General features: G+C 45.5%; 1 protein-coding gene across 8 annotated transcripts in view; it reads left to right on the forward strand.

Moving 5' to 3' along the window:
* The window catches only part of PLEKHA7 (pleckstrin homology domain containing A7), a 90521-nt gene that overhangs the window by 36572 nt on the left and 32754 nt on the right, over positions 1 to 21195 (forward strand). For 7 of the 8 annotated variants that reach the window (XM_075187590.1, XM_075187583.1, XM_075187582.1 and 4 more), the window contains 6 exons: positions 7055 to 7138; positions 14315 to 14420; positions 16323 to 16430; positions 16913 to 16985; positions 17822 to 17922; positions 19969 to 20139. In XM_075187590.1, coding sequence (XP_075043691.1) covers positions 7055 to 7138; positions 14315 to 14420; positions 16323 to 16430; positions 16913 to 16985; positions 17822 to 17922; positions 19969 to 20139 — 643 coding nt within the window. Of the gene's footprint in view, positions 1 to 7054; positions 7139 to 14314; positions 14421 to 16322; positions 16431 to 16912; positions 16986 to 17821; positions 17923 to 19968; positions 20140 to 21195 lie in introns of those variants that run through there. The other variant, XM_075187589.1, reaches the window with a different exon arrangement.

The following is a 21195-nucleotide window of genomic DNA, read 5'->3' on the forward strand; positions in this document are numbered from 1 at the left end:
GGGTTTGAAAAAGTGGAGATATTGCCTATAGCAACCAGATCCTAGCTGTCATTTTGCAGAATGTACTAAACAAATGATAACTAGAATCTGGTTGGTTGCTATAGGCAACATCTCCACTTTTTCAAACCCGCAGTTTAGTAAATATACCCTGTGGTCTGCTGGGAATGGTCTTGGGATGGCAGATGCCTGAGGTCCTAGTTGTGATCCAGGGGGGCTGCCTGTTCCCCTTGGATCGTCCAGGGGGGCCGCCTCCTCCCCGGCGTCGTCTGGGGAGGGGGGGCGCTTGTTCCGCCTGGGTTGTGCAGATGGGGGGGGGGGGGGGCGCCTGCTCCCCTGGGTCCTCAGGAAGGGGGCGCCTCTTCCACCACATAACCACATGTGTTTTGGTATCAGGCTTATTTTGACTTGTACATATTCTTGGTGTGTTATAAAAGAACTTATTGGAAATGTCAGGTTTTCATAGGGGAGTGTTGCAATTCTTGTTTATTTGCTCCATAATTACAGCTGTTTTATGTTTGCCCTGGAAAAATGTTAATGTAACCCGCAGTATTTATGAAAACTCATAATCATAACATTTATCTGTATGTATGCATCCGAGGCTGAATAAAGTAATACCCATTAACCTACCCATCCGGAGGTAATAAACTATTATGATCTGGTTTATGTTGCTTATGTTGTGAGAACAAACGTTATTATTTAGTACAGAAGTAAGGAGCCCGGACCTGGGGGTATCTAAGATCTACACCTGCCCCTCTCCAGGGATGTATGGGGTATAGGAGGCTCTGAGATTTTATGCTGGATCTAATGCAGTATTTCTTTGTCTGAGACTTGAGGTGAATCGACCTTAATCCACTTTAATGCTGAATAAATTGTCATTTACATTTAGATTGAAGCTGTTTTGATGTTGTTGATGTAATTAGTAGAGCAAGAATTGAACGCCTCGCTCATTGGCAGACTCTAACCACTTTACATTCCCTGTCATGTTGCTGAAATGACATCACGACCATTAAATTAATCCTGGAGGTCTTTTCATTCTGTTTGTATTGATTCTGGAGAAGCGAACGAGATGACGTGATTGGGGCAAAATCACTTCTTCACTTTCTGAACAGTAAACTTTCTGGTCTGGGGAACGTTGGTGAGAATGTGCTGTCTGGTTCATCTTGCAGAAGTGTTACCCGGTAATAGGAGAGAACGGATCGTCCCCACTTGTGTGTACATCAGAAATGATACAAGGTACATGTATGTACGTCACCACATCACACTGAGATACTATGATGTATCAGGGAGGTTTCTAGTCCGGCTTCGTTTATGCTGATTGTCAGTAAATTTACTAAACATTGGTAATCCAAGTCTTTCAGTTCTAGAGTAAAGACAACTTTCTTGTCGTGTTACTAACGAAGGGCCCCGTTGTCAGAGCACCTGCTCCTGTTGGCCGTTGGGGTTTTAACTCTTTCCACCTTGCACATTTCCTGGCGTATCCGCAGACCTAAGAGCACTTTAAAATGCGCCGATGGAGCAGCAGAAACTCCTATATAACCCCGGTTGAGGTCGGTGGGATCAGTTAATGCCTCATCGGTACAGTGGGGATTCCCGTTTATGAATGCTCCTCTCATTGTGGAAGGCAGCGATACTTTCATTACACAATGACTAATTACGCTTCTCCTTTAAAGCCCGAATCAGGAGCAATTTGCAAGGAAAACATTAAGCGAGACAGAAGGAACGAATAGTAAGTATTCTGCACCTTCACGCTACATTATCTCCTTATTCCAGCATTATATGAGGCGTTGATTTACTGTCCTTACACAGGATACATAATATCACATTACTAGAAGCATTAGGTTTATAACAATGTGGTTTGGATGTAGCATGAAGCTCGGTACATGACGTGTGAGCAGAACATGTGTAAACAGGCAGCGGTCATACATGTTTGTGTGCATATAGCGCTGGCGTGTCTCCCAGGTGTATGTGTTAGTAATTAGACCCCCAGTACATCTGACGTAACCGGGTAATACAGATTCCTGCTACACCCGTGTCAGAGACCCTTAAACATCTACTCACATGGCTGTTGGTGCAGTGATCAATGAGGGGCAGTTTGTACAACTGGTGCACAGGAAAAGGTGCTGGAGCCAATCATACGTTTGTAAGTTGTATGGAAAACAATTGTAGACTCTATTTGTCATTGTTTGCAGCACAATTTACCTGTACCAGTACGGTGGCTCAGTGGTTAGCACCTCTGCCTCACAGCACTGGGGTCATGAGTTCAATTCCCGACCATGGCCTTATCTGTGTGGAGTTTGTATGTTCTCCCCGTGTTTGCGTGGGTTTCCTCCGGGTGCTCCGGTTTCCTCCCACACTCCAAAAACATACTGGTAGGTTAATTGGCTGCTATCAAAATTGACCCTAGTCTCTCGCTCTGTCTGTGTGTATGTGTGTGGGTGTGTGTTGGGGAATTTAGACTGTAAGCTCCTATGGGGCAGGGACTGGTGTGAGTGAGTTCTCTGTACAGCGCTGCGGAATCAGTGGCGCTATATAAATAAATGGTGATGATGATGGTGATGAAACCCGAAGCACGTCCATGTGATACATACAGTCCATATCTGTGGTCTATACGCCCAGCACGTCCATGTGATACAGTCCATATCTGTGGTCTATACGCCCAGCACGTCCATGTGATACATACAGTTCATATCTGTGGTCTATACGCCCAGCACGTCCATGTGATACAGTCCATATCTGTGGTCTATACGCCCAGCACGTCCATGTGATACATACAGTCCATATCTGTGGTCTATATGCCCAGCACGTCCTTGTGATAGATACAGTCCGTAATCTGTGGTCTATACGCCCAGCACGTCCATGTGATAGATACAGTCCGTAATCTGTGGTCTATAAGCCCAGCAGGTCCATGTAATGGATACAGTCCATATATGTGGTCTATATTGTGTACAAAGAGTAAGCGAACTATTGAGAAGAGAGAATTGTAAGCAAGAGCCAGGAAGCTCTATTATAATATTGTGGAATATTAGAGATATAAATAAGTGATTGTTCAATTCGATCGCTGTGGTTTCAAAGCAAAAAACTATTAAGATCCAAAGGGATCACATACTTAATAGTAATCCTGTGCAGGAGAAAGGAAAAAATGTAATAGAACAAAGGTAGATGCAGTACTGGCCCAGCGCAGTGTTTCTGGATGCTCTGACTTCCAATGGTCAGAACAGTACAATTTATACACTAATAGGGTCATAAATTATATTAATGCCAACATCCGTTTTAAGTACACAGGTCATACAAGGACAATGTTGATTTTAGAATAATAACTGGTGCATTTAGCACAGACACGGACAATGAAAATTGCATATGAACCAAATGCAATGTTGAATGTAGAATAGTGAGAGGGAAAAGAGAATGTTTAACATCCCAAGATAACGTTGAATCTGAACAAAGACTCAGTAAATTAGTATTGGTACAACTTACCGTAAGGATATCTAATGTCCAAGTTAGTATAATCTTGGTATTGATTGTTTTTCACTAAATACCGAATTCAATGGATGAGCAGTTCTCATTGTCCTAAGACCATGTGACGGCTGGAAGCCTTGTCATTAGAAATGCCGATGTATAACCTACTGAATGATCAGTATCTATGGGAATATGATGGATCAGTGATAATACAACAAGCGATGTGGTTACCAAGCAATCGCTTGAGACCTCATTACCAGTGACCTGTAGTCGCATCACACACAGGGAAATCTCTTTATAAGCAATTCAGATTGGTTTTGACCAATATTTTAATTTCTCTTTAACTGGTGGTATTAATAGTGCACTGGGATGAGGGGGGAGGGGTAACCCTTATATTGGGGATTCATTGCTCATTTCTAAAAACCAACAGCGACTGTGTATTTTTCCCTGATGTCTAGTTTATAGTTACCAAGGAAACCACTCAAAGTACAAATATATTTATTATAATCACAGATTTTTGTACTGCATGTTCTGTCCGGCACATGACGGGCGGGTGTTGTTATTTGTTGAAGGCGAACCATCTGCGTATTCCCAGGAATCCAGCTAGAAGGAAACGGCTCCAATATCTTGTAATAACTGGAAAATATCTATTTTCTACAATCATTGTTCCTGCACCCCCCTGGCCTCTTTTATTGCCCCAATCCTGCCCCTCCTGTTACCCCTTGTTCTGTTATCTCCCTGAAGCTTGATGTGCAGTAACATGAAATAATTCTGTTCTTGTACGGTCTGCGCTGTCGTATCCAGAGAGTCCATATTTCTGCTGCTTTCCCACAAATTCCTACCGTATATAAAGATTCATTGTGTCAATTATGAAGTATTAATTGGTTTTTGTGTTTCTGCCAACTGAGGGCGAGGTAGGAATGGCGCACGCTGGGCCTGTGTGAGAGTATTCACCCCCCACCCTGGAAGTCATTCAGACAGCGGCAAATTCCCTCCTCGTCTGGTCGTAGATCAGCTGATGGCAGTTTGTAATATTTATACTTGGTACTAACTAGTGTTATATTATTACAGTCTGTGCTTCATGTTATATTCTGTGATGAAACGAGGTATCAATGTCACCTCAACCTGTCTGCACCTCTCACAAGCTGGACTATAAAACATACTTATTCTAGCCCTCTGGTTCCCCATAGTTGTCAATCATATTTATACTTGTATATATTCTATATGAAGTAGTTATAATGTCTGCCAGCAAACTAGTCCATTGTCTCAGCCTGGGCCAAAGGTAAACACAGAGAAGGATCAATCAGGCCGGCCCTGGAGCTCCAAGGAGGTCATTTCTGCCTTTAAATACCAACTCCAGAGAACGGCAAAGGGACATTCACTACCCAGTGATAGCTGAGGTCCGGCTGCGTTGAGATCTAGATCTCTGCCCCTGACAGGAGTACGGCCGTTGTCCTGATCTATCTCTCCAGGTCTTGGGGAGCTGTTCTATCTACATATTTATATTCTTAGTAGTAAAATAGTTTGTTCTCTGTCCACCAGTCACAGCTTATTCCAGTGATTGAGATGTTCCTATGTATACGTAAATCTGTCCATGTGGTACATACAGTATATCTGCAGGATACTTACAGTACATCTATCAGCATGGTACATGCAGTATATCTGCAGGATACATACAGTATATCTGCAGGGTACATATAGTACGTAAATCTGTCCATGTGGTACATACAGTATATCTGCAGGATACATACAGTACATCTATCAGCATGGTACATGCAGTATATCTGCAGGATACATACAGTATATCTGCAGGGTACATATAGTACGTAAATCTGTCCATGTGGTACATACAGTATATCTGCAGGATACATACAGTACATCTATCAGCATGGTACATGCAGTATATCTGCAGGATACATACAGTATATCTGCAGGGTACATATAGTACGTAAATCTGTCCATGTGGTACATACAGTATATCTGCAGGATACTTGCAGTACATACATCTATCAGCATGGTACATGCAGTATATCTGCAGGATACATACAGTATATCTGCAGGGTACATATAGTACGTAAATCTGTCCGTGTGGTACATACAGTATATCTGCAGGGTACATATAGTACGTAAATCTGTCCGTGTGGTACATACAGTATATCTGCAGGGTACATACATCTATCAGCATGGAACATGCAGTATATCTGCAGTATATCTGCAGGATACATACAGTATATCTGCAGGGTACATATAGTACGTAAATCTGTCCGTGTGGTACATACAGTATATCTGCAGGGTACATCTATCAGCATGGTACATGCAGTATATCTACAGGATACATAGAGTATATCTGCAGGGTACATACAGTACGTACATCAGCGTGGTACATACAGTACGTACATCAGCGTGGTACATGCAGTATATCTGCAGGATACATATAGTACGTACATCTATCAGCATGGTACATGCAGTATATCTGCAGTATATCTGCAGGGTACATACAGTACGTACATCAGCGTGGTACATGCAGTATATCTGCAGGATACATATAGTACGTACATCTATCAGCATGGTACATACAGTACGTACATCTGTCCGTGTGGTACATACAGTATATCTGCAGGGTACATACATCAGCATGGTACATACAGTATATCTGCAAGGTACATACAGTACGTACATCAGCGTGGTACATACAGTATATCTGCAGGGTACATACAGTACATACATCTATCAGCGTGGTACATGCAGTATATCTGCAGGGTACATACTGTGGGTCTCGGGGGTATAATCGTGGAATAAAACATTGACGTCCTTGTTTTGCACCCTGATTTATTCTACGTTGAGGCTGCAGTTTCGTTGTTCAGAAGATGAATAATACAGGACTCGATAGATTTCTCTATTCAATTATTGAAAACATTTCTATGTAAATATTTCATGTTCTCTCCGTGCTTTGTCCATCGTATAAATACAAACTGCAGAGAGAGGACACTGACGTCCCACCGGCTGTTTCCTGGGACTATAAGTAGGGGGCGCTAGAGCCGCGGTGTGGGCAGCACCCCCCAGCCGGGGGATAAGAGGTACCCTAGTCTCACTCTGCTAGTCCCTGGTCCTGGATTAGGGCCACAGTTGTAGTATGTCAGAGCTGAGCTAGAGATGGAATATGTTCTTGCTGGGACATGTAGTTCCACAACATCTGGGGAGTTACAAATAAGGACTATAACAGATAGGTATGAAATAGGGACAACGTCTCTCTCTCGCACTGGTTGTGTAATACGGAAAATCACACCCTCCCTAGGGCGTCAAACTACGGGAATTGGGAAACGTTTTCTATGCACGCTGCAAATACCCTAAACGTAGGGATCAGTTGGTGTAAGATCCCGCCAGCCGGCTGCTGTGTGACCTGAGGGGTCTCCAGTTATTAGGGAGATGTTCTTGTTACTACAGGGTACAAGCGACCAGAGGGCGCAGTATAATATTAGCAGCTAGATGGGATGTAGAACATAAGTCGTTGGAAGAAGCGTTGTTGGTGTTTCTTACTGAGTGTGATACGTGTGAGGGAAATCATATCTGACCTGTTTTATTTCTCCTTCCTCCTCAGCCACAACCAGAGGGCGACGACATTCACACACCCTGTGACGGGCGACATTTCTCCGGAGAATGCAGAGTATGATCTACGTGACGAGTACGTATACTCTTAGTACTCTGAGGGATGTTACTAGTCCTTAGTCTGTTTGTGCTCTGTGAACCTATTCTAATAATTCTGCTTATCGCTTTATGACATCAGTCCATTAGCCCTGGTATGGGGGTACAGCGACACAGCGCCCACTTGTAGTGTCTGCGCTACCCTCCGTTATTATCTGTAAGGGATCCCGCAGTACACCCCCCCTGACATTGGCGCTCTGCTCGCAGACATCCAAGACGCCTCCGTTTGTCTCCGTTCTGGTGGGTTTAAAGGACAAAGGCTGGGCCCGTGCTGCTCTATGCGGTGGCGGGAGGTCTGAGGACCACACTCCCGTTTCAGTTCCTGCAGTGAGTATAACGTGGACTCTGCTTCCAGATGAAGTTCTGTGAGCGCGCTACAGAGTCCGCGCTGCGCTGATTGGAGAGGAGACAGAAATCCCTCATCTGGTGACTGCGGCACATTAAGTAATGACAGTCTGACAAAAATGAGTCCATGCTCGTTAATTTGCTGTACAGGCTGCTAATAATACCACGAGCTAATATTTCCCTGCTCTGGTAATTACATTAGCCTCCAACAAGCATTGGAAATCTGAGTCATATATTGCACTATCCGAGCAAAACGCTTTAACATGATCACATTCTGTACAAATTACTGTGAATCACAAACCGAAAACCGTCTGCTGTAACCAGCGATGATATTAACATTTATTTATATAGCGCCAGCAGATTCCGTAGGAGGGCCCTGCTCACAAGCTTACAATCTATTACATATTGGTCCAGACAGCATACAAAGGTACTAAGTGCTTATTGGGCTGTGTGATCTAGTTATACAGCAATGTTGGTCAGGGGGGGTCAGAGGGTTGTTGTCTTGTGTTAGTTGTGTAGAGGGGGATAATAGGGTAACCTAGGGAGGGTAAGAGGGTGGTTGAGGAATATTATAAGCTTGTCTGAAGAAGTGGGTTTTCAGAGATCAGCGAAGGTTTGAAGACCCGAGGAAAGTCTTATTGTGCGAGGGAGGGAATTCCATAGAGTAGTGCTTGAAAAAACTCCTGTAACCGGGAATGGGAGGAAGTGATGAGAGTGGAGGAGAGACGCAGATCTTGTGCAGAGCGGAGGTGTCCAGTTGGTAGATATTTTGAGACAAGTGAGGAGATGTATGTTGGTAAAAAACAGGCAACCAATGTAGCGACTGACGGTGGTTCAGCACTGGGCAAACGATTTGAAATGAAAATCAATCCGTTGCTGTGTTCAAAATAATTTGTAGGAGTGAGAGTCTGATTCAGGAAAGACCGGTGAGGAGGGAACCACAAATAGTCAATGTGGGAGATGATGCTGGAATTGACGTTTTTGCAGTGTCTTCTGTGATATGTGGCGTTGGAGAATAAATGATAGTTCTGAGTCAAGGATCACACCTAGGCAGCGAGCTTGCGGAGTGGAATTTACGGTCATGTTGTGAACAGAGATAGAAATGTCAGGCAGATAACTTCTGATGGTGGGTGGGATTATTATTAATTCTGTTTTTGAAAGATAAAGTTTGAGTTTCTGAGAGGACATCCAAGATGAAATGGCAGAAATATTTGCAAATACAAAGTTCCAAACCACAAACTGGGGCTGGTCCACTGATTCCAGCAGGAACACGTGCTGCACACGCACTATATCTACATAATATATATAATGTGCACATACACAGTGTCCGCTTCCTGTGTCTGTGGATGGTCGGATGTGCTGTAATTGCCACGTAACGGCTGACGGTGGCGCTGGCTGCTGAGCGACAAGTTACAGCAATCGCTCTCCCTGTGTTCTGCTATTGGAACGTGTGGTAATTGCAGCTGATGAATCTGTACACGGCCCCTAGAGACACACTGCCTGTAACTGTGGAAGCCACAGACGACATAACACACCTGAGAGGTGGAATCCAGCGGGATCTACTGTGTATGACCAGAGATATTCATTATACCAATCCCCCACTGTAACTATACATGACGTGTTTTCCCCAGAGCTCACAATCTAAATAACCATTTATAGCTCAGCCTGTAGGAAGAATAACACAGGGCGTCCCCAGATCACACTGTGCCAGCTCTCTGTTATACCTGGTTACGTACAATGACAGCAGCTGTCATACTGCTAACACTACTAGAATACAGGATAATCCTCACATACACGACCACATCTACCTGGAACGGATGTTTTCTGGGGTGTCGGGGGGGCTGTTTAAGTACTGGGGATGAAATAGACGACAGACTACAGTCGGTCAATTGGCTTTGACCAGACGGTCACATACTACAAGTGGTCCCGGCCTCCAGGTAATTAGGAGACCTACAAACGGACGTAGAGCACTTTACAATACATTTATTTCAGTCTTTATCGTTCCTTGTAATTGCAGCTGTGAATAAAATCCATTATAGAACAGAACACGCCCCCCCCACAGGGCACGATGGAGGGGGAGGGGGGAGACACAGCTCATGCAGTATTCTGGAGCCGGTACGTTACATCTTGGGGTTACCCAGGGATGGGGGATCCCTTCTTGTCCACAGAAATGTCTCCCGGCAGTTCTGCTCCCGGGATAATAACGTGAATTAGCTGCAGGAGATTGTACAGAGACTACTAGTGTAAGAGAACATGTATTACAAACCTGCCTCAATATGTCTGTTTCCAAAACCCCAGTGTAAGTTAATGGTGGATAATGGGTTCTTCTGAACTATTGTGTGCTCAGTTCTCGCCCCCTTTTGTTTGCTGGGGTGGGGGAATAATATTGAAGTTTTGTCCACACTCTGCCCCTATATTCATAGTTGTACCACAGCCGAGAGAGAGTTAATTCTGTGTCTAATCTCTGGACCTCTGCTGTTGGGATCAGACATCGCAGCACATTGCTCTGAACGTGTAACAGGGAACATTTGCTGGAGGTCTGTGTTCTACGCAGCGGGTACCTTGTGGGGCTCGCATGGTTATATCACTGCTTCCTAAGAGTGTATTATACCTCCAGGGACATTGTGTGTGTGATCACGACTATAAATACGTATATTTTATTATTTATGCTGTATATATCGATGTGATGGCTTGTCACCATCTTGGTATAAGTTTCCGTTGCTTGGTATAACAAACCTGTTCTATCAGTTTTATCCTGATAGATTCCCACTTACTGAAATAGCTTTGTCCATAAGGGATCTCCACAGCCTGTGCAATCACTGTGGGGACTCGTTCCCTGGATTGAAATTGATGCTGAAATTTGAGACAGAACTGCGGAAATGTCTCAGAGGCATCAATCCTCGCTCCGGACCCATTGTACGGAAATAGAACCTCTCGATGTGTATCCTGGGAATATCAATATATCAGAGTTAATGTAGCACTGTCCCATGTGTAGTCTCTGACCTCAGACGTACCGTGGCTTCAGTTAGTGATGTTTTATTGAAGGCTGAGTGCGTGGATTAGCTGGATATGGAGTAGCTGGTAAGTCCACTGAATCCAATAATTACTGGTTCTTCCGCAGTTGTGGTCGCTAATTATCTGTTAGAACGTTTATATTTATTTCATCATTAAGATGATTGGACATAACATCTAGCTCTGCTGATTCCATGTGTATAATACATACAGTTTATATGTAGTCATACATGTCCCGGGATTGTGCAGGTCTGTGTTGGAGCTGATCACGGGACATGTGGAGGTGCAGGTGATTATTACCCTTTTCTCTTTCACATTATTTGTGCGGATTATTGTGTCCAGATGGAGGACTGGAATAATCTGCCCAATCTGAGCACAGTTTACTTAACAATACGGGCGACGCTGCTCATTGAGGCACTAATTAGATTATTACTGATTTACTGCAATTTGGGCAAAAAGAAAATGTGTAAAACTGACGGCAGACAGGACGGGCAGAAGAGGCAGATAAATAGCTGGATGTCTCTATCTCCTAGTCCTGGCTTCATATCCTCTGTAATATTCATATATAACTGTGCACCCTGCAGCATCACAGTAACTACTTATCATCATCATCATCAACATTTATTTATATAGCGCCAGCAAATTCCGTAGCGCTTTACAATTGGGAACAAACATTGATAAGACAATACTGGGTAATACATACAGACAGAGAGGTAAGAGAACCCTGCTCGAAAGCTTACAATCTATAGGACAATGGGAGTTTGAAACACAAGGGCACGTGCTACATCATATTGCACACTGGACCAGCCAGACTGCAAAGGTAAAAGTACTGAGTGGGCTGTGTGTGTTGCAATGTTGGTCAGAAGGTTGCTGTCTTGCGTTAGCAGTGTAGAGGGTGGTAATAGGGTAATCTAGGGAAATTAAGATGATGGTTGAGGAATATCATAACCTTGTCTGAAGAGGTGGGTTTTTAGTGAACGCTTGAAGGTTTGAAGACTAGAGGAAAGTCTTACTGTGCGAGGGAGGGAATTCCACAAAGTAGGTGCAGCCCGGAAAAAATCCTGTAACCGAGAATGGGAGGATGTGATGAGAGTGGAGGAGAGACGTAGATCTTGTGCAGAACGGAGGTGTCGAGTAGGGAGATATTTCGAGACAGGTGAGGAGATGTATGTCGGTGCAATTTTGTTGATGGCCTTGTATGTTAGTAGAAGAATTTTATATTGGATTCATTGAAATACAGGCAACCAATGTAGAGACTGACAGAGTGGCTCAGCAGAGGAAGAACGGTTTGTAAGGAAAATCAGTCTAGCCGCTGCGTGCAAAATAGATTGTAGGGGTTCAAGTCTGACTTTGGGAAGACCAGTAAGGAGGGAATTGCAATAGTCGATGCGGGAGATGATGAGTGCATGAATTAATGTTTTTGCGGTGTCTTGTGGGGATCTCATTGATCCGCTCCCAGTGTCTCCTCAGCTAATGTAACAGTCTGTGTATAGGGGCTACGTATGTTCTGTGACGGGCATCCTGATACGCTGCAGGGCCCACATGGTGTGGCCCTCTTCTTCAAAAGGGCCGCGCGTTACCCTTAATCTCAGTAATCAGATAAAACAATACACTGATCTGTAATAACGTATCAGCAGCATTATACAAAGTGTTACACATTATAACACATCTGACAATGCAGCAGGACGGACCTGGGGGCTTGGGGGGATGGGGTCACTGGTGTAAGGCCCACGATGGAGTCTCACAGTAATGTCTGTCCAACATGGTGGCTCCCACGATCAGGTGCCACCGATATGATGCAGCGTGGCCTCTGTGTGTATATATGTATATTATATACTATTATTTCTCCTCTACTTGCCTATAGCCATTCCCAGCTGTCATAGAACTCTGCTATTAATGTATCCGCCGTTGGTTTGTCTGATATTGTTCTGTTAGATAACTGGTGATATCCCTCAGAATGCGCCGCGCAGCCCCGGATCATCCGAGGTCCCTGTCACTACCTGCACCTACCCTCAAAGGATGACCCCAGTACTTACCTCCCGCAGCCCGCCAGCTATATGTCTGACAGGGTAAAGATTACTTTGATGAATGATAACTCGCACCAGCCATGAATCAATGAATGATTTGTAACCTCCATTGTTTCCTCTTCACCATCAGTCATGTTATCTCCGCAGTCTCAGTCTGTCACCCTCATTTATCACCCACTGATGTATTGCAGGAATAAGAATTCACATGCTGCAGGACTGCGTACCTCACCCCTTCCCAATCACAGGGGCAAACTATGTGTACAAGAGGGAAAGTAATCTAGGAGGGTGTAACAGAAGAAGCCTCCGGCGCACTCTGTGGGGTCTGTTTAACAAACTGTGCTTGGCTATCGCAGGACTTGAAAGGGTTAACACAGGAGATTTTGGAGGTTTCTCCAGCATATTGTTACCTTAGCCCTGATAGAACTCTTTGGGGACTGCGATGCTACAGAAAATAATTGCTTTTCCCTGCACAACAGCGTCATCTCAGGTTACCCTACCTAGGTCATTGTGAGCATGTGCAGACTTTAGCCGCGTGTTCACCTCCAGCATTCGCCGTCAGGAAATGTGAAATGACGTTGTGGAATAGGGGGTCTCTCAGAGCAGCCCTGGCTTAGTAACTAGCAGCGTACTGCATGACGTATCGCTGTGTTAGTAAATAGGTCCCCGTGTATTCCCGGAGATGATGAATAGATGATTGTAACAGATCTGCTATGGGATGTCACCCAATCGTTACCAGCTTTATGTGTCTCCGCTGGTTGTCAGTAACTTACTGACCACTACTACTGGCGCCGCTTGGCCAGACCAGCAAATCACCAACTGTAAATGTCAACTGCGCAGTAACACGGTGTCTCCAGTTATAGTGTCAATGTTCACAGTGTTATATATTAGAGTGTAGTGCTGTGTATTGTTGTGGCGTGGCGCTCTGTATTGTTGTGGTGTAACGCTGTGTATTGGCGTGGGGTGGTGCTGTGTATTGGCGTGGTGTAACGCTGTGTATTGGCGTGGTGTAACGCTGTGTATTGGCGTGGTGTAACGCTGTGTATTGGCGTGGTGTAACGCTGTGTATTGGCGTGGGGTGGTGCTGTGTATTGGCGTGGGGTGGTGCTGTGTTTCAGAGGATGTTGCTGTGAAGATTATTTCGGAATGCAAAAATAGTGTATTAAGGAGTGTTGTGCTAGAGAGGTGCATGTGGTATGAAATATATTGGGGAATGTTGCAGAGTATTTGAACGTGGTGTATATTGGAGCACATTGTAATGGAGAGAGCGCAGAATGGGATATTGGAGCGCTGTCTATTGTGGAGAGTGCAGTGTATTGGAGAGAGCGTGGGATAGTGTGTTGGAGAGATCAGTGTTGGATATTGGAGCGCAGTGTATTGTGCAGAGCGCAGTGTGATTGTGTCGCTATGTATTGGTAACAATGTCTGTGAAGTGGGCGCTGCCGATGTGACGTGTAATTTGCATGTTCTGGTGACTTTGGGGAGATCTGATGGACATCATACGTGTACGTGGTCCCCATTCCCAGCAGTGATTCCGGCTTCCATTCATATCTGTCCTGGCTTGGAGCACATTAATGTCATATTAGGACACAAGCTCTGTGCGGTCATCCCAAATTCTGCGTCGTCACATTTGTGCTCCGCGTCCCAGAAGTATCCAGCGTCCGGTAATGTCTGCGCGCTGCGGCAGGGGATGTGCAGGTATTACTCTGCTCTGACACCACCAGGGCCGGTTATTACACTAATTATATTCTCACTGCTTCATTCCCCTCCTCCAGGTCCATCATGTCTCCACAACAGATGAACCAAAGACCCTACAGCATGATCAGTGAGGGGTCTTCAGCAGTGACCCCACCCAGTGCAGAGCCCAGGCCCCCACCCAAGGTAAGGCCCGTCAGTGATGTCACAACGGAGCCACACAATAAGTGTTGTCCCTCGGGGGGTTCCACAAACCAGGAGGGGATTCTCCTATAAAGGTTTTGTCCTGAGATAGCTCACATTATAATTCCTGTGTCCTCATAATCTGGGATATATCCCGGAGCTGTAGATGTAAATCACTATTTTGCTTTGGGAGAATTTGAAATGCAAATAACTGGGCAGGAGAAACATTGTGTCTGAGTAACCAACATTACTCTCTGGTTCTCTCATAATAACACACAGGCTGTGTATATACAGGGTATAGTACAGGGTATAATACAGGGTATAATACGGGGTATAATACAGGGTATATACAGGGTATAATACAGGGTATAATACAGGGTATATACAGGGTATATACAGGGTATATACAGGGTATAATACGGGGTATAATACAGGGTATATACAGGGTATAATACGGGGTATATACAGGGTATAATACAGGGTATATACAGGGTATAATACAGGGTATAATACAGGGTATAATACAGGGTATATACGGGGTATAATACAGGGTATAATACGGGGTATAATACAGGGTATATACAGGGTATAATACAGGGTATAATACGGGGTATAATACGGGGTATATACAGGGTATAATACGGGGTATATACAGGGTATAATACAGGGTATAATACAGGGTATATACGGGGTATATACGGGGTATAATACAGGGTATAATACAGGGTATATACAGGGTATAATACGGGGTATATACGGGGTATATACAGGGTATAATACGGGGTATATACGGGGTATAATACGGGGTATAATACGGGGTATATACAGGGTATAATACGGGGTATAATACAGGGTATATACGGGGTATAATACGGGGTATATACAGGGTATAATACGGGGTATAATACGGGGTATATACAGGGTATAATACGGGGTATAATACAGGGTATATACAGGGTATAGTACGGGGTATAATACGGGGTATATACGGGGTGTAATACGGGGTATAATACGGGGTATATACAGGGTATAATACGGGGTGTAATACGGGGTATAATACAGGGTATAGTACAGGGTATAATACGGGGTATAATACGGGGTGTAATACGGGGTATAATACGGGGTATAATACGGGGTATAATACGGGGTATAATACAGGGTATAATACGGGGTATAATACGGGGTATATACGGGGTATAATACAGGGTATAATACGGGGTATAATACAGGGTATAATACAATGTGCCATCATCATCACCCCATAGGGTGTAATAAGAGACATTGTTATCCTCCACTAAGCTGTCTTGTTACCCCAGGGGCAACTGTTGGATATAAGGGGCAGTTTTCTATCTATTCTATCCCTGAAATATAACACAGAACAATGATTGTGATAGGTAATCACTGTGTACATACATCAGTCACAGCTCGTTCCTGATCCTCCTCTGTAGGAGACATTGTATTACATTGTAACCACTGGTAACTACTTTGTATCTTGTATGGTTTGTACAGCCGCTAAGTACAATTATCAACAGGTAGTTATGTACACACTGATTCTATGGGGGGTATTCAATTTACGGCAGGATCGCCGAAAATCCCGCGCTCAAAGAATATTACCGTTAATATGGTAATTACTCGCTGAAATCCAGTGAGTAAATTACCGTATTAACGGTAATATTCTTTGAGCGCGTGATTTTCAGCGATCCCGACGTCAATTGAATACCCCCCTATATATACATATATATATATATATATATATATATATATATATCTCTGTTAGAAACTTGGAGGATTAAAGTAATATTAGTATGATTATCTCCTATGCCGTTTATTAATGTGCCTCATTACTGACACGGTCAGCACTAAACGTCACCTCAGTAGTCAGAGAAGTGACCGATGTCTTTTTAGGCTCCTAAAACTGGCGGAGGAAAATTGTACAGTTTCGGCAAGAGAGACCAATCTATTAAGAGGAACCCCGACCTTCCGGTGCTGGTGCGAGGATGGCTCCACAAACAGGTAGGTGACTGTGTCAATCTCCTGTCCCCTGAACCTGCATATAGTGTGATGGTGCCCAGGCTGTAAGTTGTTATATGAAGAGCAGTAAATCCGCTGTGACATTAATATATATTGTGCTCTGTTCCTCCTCGGCAGCAGGTTGTTATGTTAGGGGGGGGGTCAGTGCTGATATACCCGAACAGACACAGAGTGACTGACAGCTTGGCAGACTTTATTCAGAAATGCGCTGTGTGGGTGAGTGAGTTCCCCCCACACAGGAGCTATGATGACCATTATCAGAGGGGCTTCAGTTCTCTGCAATAGGGGGAGGCATCCAGAGTCACACTGAACAGTGTATTTTACCTCAGTTGTGGGGTTTAGGTCCTCTGTGGAGTGTGCTTATAAGGGGTGTTAATGTATTTAATATAAAGGACTCTGTGTGTGTCAGCCCCATATAGGAGAGACAAGTTCTTGTTCTGATCATATAATGTCCCCCCCTACAGGACAGCTCAGGGATGAAGCTGTGGAAGAGACGCTGGTTCCTGCTGTCCGAATATTGTTTGTTTTACTACAAAGGTGAGAGGTCGGGGATTGCGCTGTCCTGTAATCTCATTACATCACCGCCCTATAAAACTACTTCTCTTCTTCCTTTAAGTGGAATTTATCTTGACCTGTTGTTGTAAAGGGCTGATCTGCGCTGTCTGGCTCTCAGAGCTTCATCCTGAAGTTGTTTACTTCACACTACCATATTTCTGTAAAGGTCCAGCCCACATAATTATTCCTTGACTTGGATCATTAAATTGTCATCTTAGCAGCATCATCTTTACCGTTTTATGTATATATTACACTTATGAAGAAAGTAGACGGGAACTCTGGGATTATAGAATGTCACATGTTTGGCACCTATGCTGCCGTCTTATCAAATGTAACAGAGATTTCACGTTTTATTCTACATTAATCTGCCCTTGTATGATGTAAGGGGGGGGGGGGGGGGGCAAATATGCAAAATATACGGTTAATCCACGTGGCTCTATAGAAGCAGAGGGTACGGGGCAACTCAATGAAATAAGGATAATCTACAATAACCCTTCTGTGTTTACCATGTGATGTATTCAGTACAATGCTCTATGGGGTAGATTCAACAACGCGGCCGTGCAGCATTATCATTACTACGGTGCTTTTAACGCAAATTTTTGCTCGCAGAGCTGTGAGCAAAAATCAGCGTTAAAATTCTCATAGTGACGGTAATAATGGGCACGCGGGGAATTGAATCTGCCCCTAAATATACCAACAGCAACACACAATACACAAAATATAGTTTGGTGTCAGTATCGGGTTAGAGGAGGCCAGACGGCAGCTCTGTGGGAGAGGGGCCATTATAATATAATGCTCAGTGTTCTCTCCTCTAACAGACAGCAGAGAGGAAGCCATACTGGGCAGTATCCCGCTACCGGGTTACGTCATCTCTCCCGCTGCGCCTGAGGATCGCATAAACCGCAAGTATTCCTTTAAGGTACGCTCGGGAAACGTCCTCCGTATAGACAAACATTATAAGAAGGTTATAATGTCACTGAGCGAATTATGAAGGGTGTATGGTGGGTGACAAACGATCCATCTTGGAGGATGGAACAGGTGGAGACCTCCTATGCTGACCGCACACACTCCACATCGCCAGGTTAGTCGCCCCAAAATTAATGGAGGGTCCCAAATAATCAGATTGATGTTGATATGATGAGCGCTCTGAATTCTGATTAACAGATGATCCCTAGTTGTTAAAGTGTGAGGCTCACTCCGAGGCTTGTGATCCCGCCCCCTGTAGGTGTGATCCCGCCCCCCCCCCCCACAGGTGTGATCCTGCCCCCCCCCCCCCCCCACAGGTGTGATCCCGCCCCCCCCCCTCCACAGGTGTGATCCCGCCCCCCCCCACCCCCCCCACAGGAGTGATCCCGTCCCCCGCAGGTGTGATCCCGCCCCCTGCAGGTGTGATTTCCCCCCCCCCCCCCCTACAGTTGTGATCCCGTCCCCTGCAGGTGTGATCCCGCCCCCCCCCATCCACAGGTGTGATCCGGCCCCCCCCCACAGGTGTGATCCCGTCCCCTGCAGGTGTGATCCCGCCCCCCCAGGTGTCATCCCGCCCCCTGCAGGTGTGATTTCCCCCCCCCCCCCCCCCCTGCAGGTGTGATCCCTCCACCTCCCCGCAGGTGTGATCCCTCCACCTCCCCGCAGGTGTGATCCCTCCACCTCCCCGCAGGTGTGATCCCTCCACCACCCCCGCAGTTGTGATCCCTCCACCACCCCCGCAGTTGTGATCCCTCCACCTCCCCGCAGTTGTGATCCCTCCACCTCCCCGCAGGTGTGATCCCTCCACCTCCCCGCAGGTGTGATCCCTCCACCCCCCGCAGGTGTGATCCCTCCACCCCCCGCAGGTGTGATCCCTCCAACCCCCCCCGCAGGTGTGATCCCTCCAACCCCCCCCGCAGGTGTGATCCCTCCACCCCCCCGCAGGTGTGATCCCTCCACCCCCCCGCAGGTGTGATCCCTCCACCCCCCCGCAGGTGTGATCCCTCCACCCCCCCGCAGGTGTGATCCCTCCACCCCCTCGCAGGTGTGATCCCTCCACCCCCCCGCAGGTGTGATCCCGCCCCCCCCCCCCGCAGGTGTGATCCCTCCACCCCCCCGCAGGTGTGATCCTTCCACCCCCCCCCGCAGGTGTGATCCCTCCACCCCCCCCCGCAGGTGTGATCCCGCCCCCCCCCGCAGGTGTGATCCCGCCCCCCCGCAGGTGTGAGTAGGTCATATAGTCCACTACAGCAGACCTGCTGACAAACATAATCATTAGATGTGACTGGTTTCCTCTGTGGTATCTGCAGATATTTCTGCAGATCCCAGTGGTTCATCCTCACTCCAGAGGTCCATGGATGGTCTGACTGTCAGAGATCTCCCCCGGACGGGTTAGGGGGGTGGGGTCTCTGTACCTCCCATGAGGTGGTTACACTGAATAAACAGCGTTAGATCACCCAGAGATTTGCTGATCACACCAGAGCTGTGCTCAGTGCTGTCACTACGTGTTAGTGCTCCCAGGATCACAGTGTAGCCCCAGCGAGGCGGACGTCAGCTCCTACGATGGGGTAAGATCACACAATCTCATTAGTTAGCATTTACAATATGTTTAGGTTTATAATGTCAGTATCAGGTTTATGTGAGGACCCCCGTACTGTATTACAGCCAGTCTGTTTATTGCTGGGTGTTATATGCCGGTAACAGGAGTCTTGTTTATGTACATAACATGGAGTTACTCTCTTTATAGAAGTTACTGTGTATCGTCTTCCACCCTCTGTACAGATGCTTTGTAAATGTAGTGTGTTTGTGTCGCAGGCTGTACACACCGGGATGCGTTGGTAATTGTGTGTTTGTGTCGCAGGCTGTACACACCGGGATGCGTTGGTAATTGTGTGTTTGTGTCGCAGGCTGTACACACCGGGATGCGTTGGTAATTGTGTGTTTGTGTCGCAGGCTGTACACACCGGGATGCGTTGGTAATTGTGTGTTTGTGTCGCAGGCTGTACACACCGGGATGCGGGTCTACATTCAGCAGAGAGATTCCCATCGGGAACATTCTGGGATGAGAACATATTACTTCAGTGCTGACACCCAGGAAGATATGAATGGCTGGATCCGAGTGATGAACCAGGCGGCTCTTATCCAAACATCCCCCGAGAGCAAGAGGCAAGTGGTCTGTGGGATTAATGAGTTGTTACCCTGGGGGGGGAGAGGTGCTGCCGGATTAGGGAGTTGTGTTACCCCAGGGTATTATCAGCAGCAGGTAACATGGATTTATGAGGAAGGGAGAAGGACATTGGACAGATTATGGCAGTGTGTGTAGTATACTCAAACAGAAACTTTATGTAGAAGCTAAAGACATTTAGTTTATAATATACAATATGTAACAGGATAGAAAGTAGTTATTACTGTCTCGTGCTCTAACAGGACTGATGTTATAATGTACAGTGTACCCCATGTTTCTGTCTTTAAAATTTTTTATAATACACATAATAGATGTATATATCCCTGTAAATAATATTCATATAAATGCTGAGTTCTGATGTCATCAGTGCTTACTAGGAAAATGTGTGTAATATAAGATATAACTACTGTACATTACCATGGATATAGGGTCACAGAGCTATCCTTATAATGTACAGTAGTATATACATTATCCCACGTATAAATGATGAAGTTGTGTGTCCTCTGGAAGAGGAAGCGCTATAGAGGCCGTACCAGACGTCTTCTCTTACACGGGGCCTTAGCTAAAGTTGTGATGTTATCCAGCCATCATGGATAAATGGGGTATACATCATTCACGGTAGACACAATAATGGCGCTGTGCAACCCCCAAAACAAGATGCCCACCCCCAATATACAGGTCTGTCCTGTGCTCCAATTGACAAAAAAATATGTCCTGTATTTGGAGAAACTGCAGAGTAGGGCGACTGAATCAATAAGGGGTGTGGAAGATCTCCGTTATGGGGTAAGACTGCCCGAGTTCAGCTTATGTACAGTAAGGAAGAGAAGATTTAGGGGAATATGTGATCACTGGGTATAAATATATAACTGAAAAGGATTCTTTACAGTAAGAGCGGTGATACTGAGGATTGCTCTCCCACAATAACAACGATTTACAGACACTTATGAAAACAATTGGCCAATATTAATAATAATATTGTATCAGGGCAATTGTCTGATTAGCGGGATGGCGTCAGGAAGGAATCATTGGACCGCTGGGCTC

This window comes from Mixophyes fleayi, chromosome 10 (assembly GCF_038048845.1).
Source record: "Mixophyes fleayi isolate aMixFle1 chromosome 10, aMixFle1.hap1, whole genome shotgun sequence".
NCBI classification, from domain to species: domain Eukaryota; kingdom Metazoa; phylum Chordata; class Amphibia; order Anura; family Limnodynastidae; genus Mixophyes; species Mixophyes fleayi.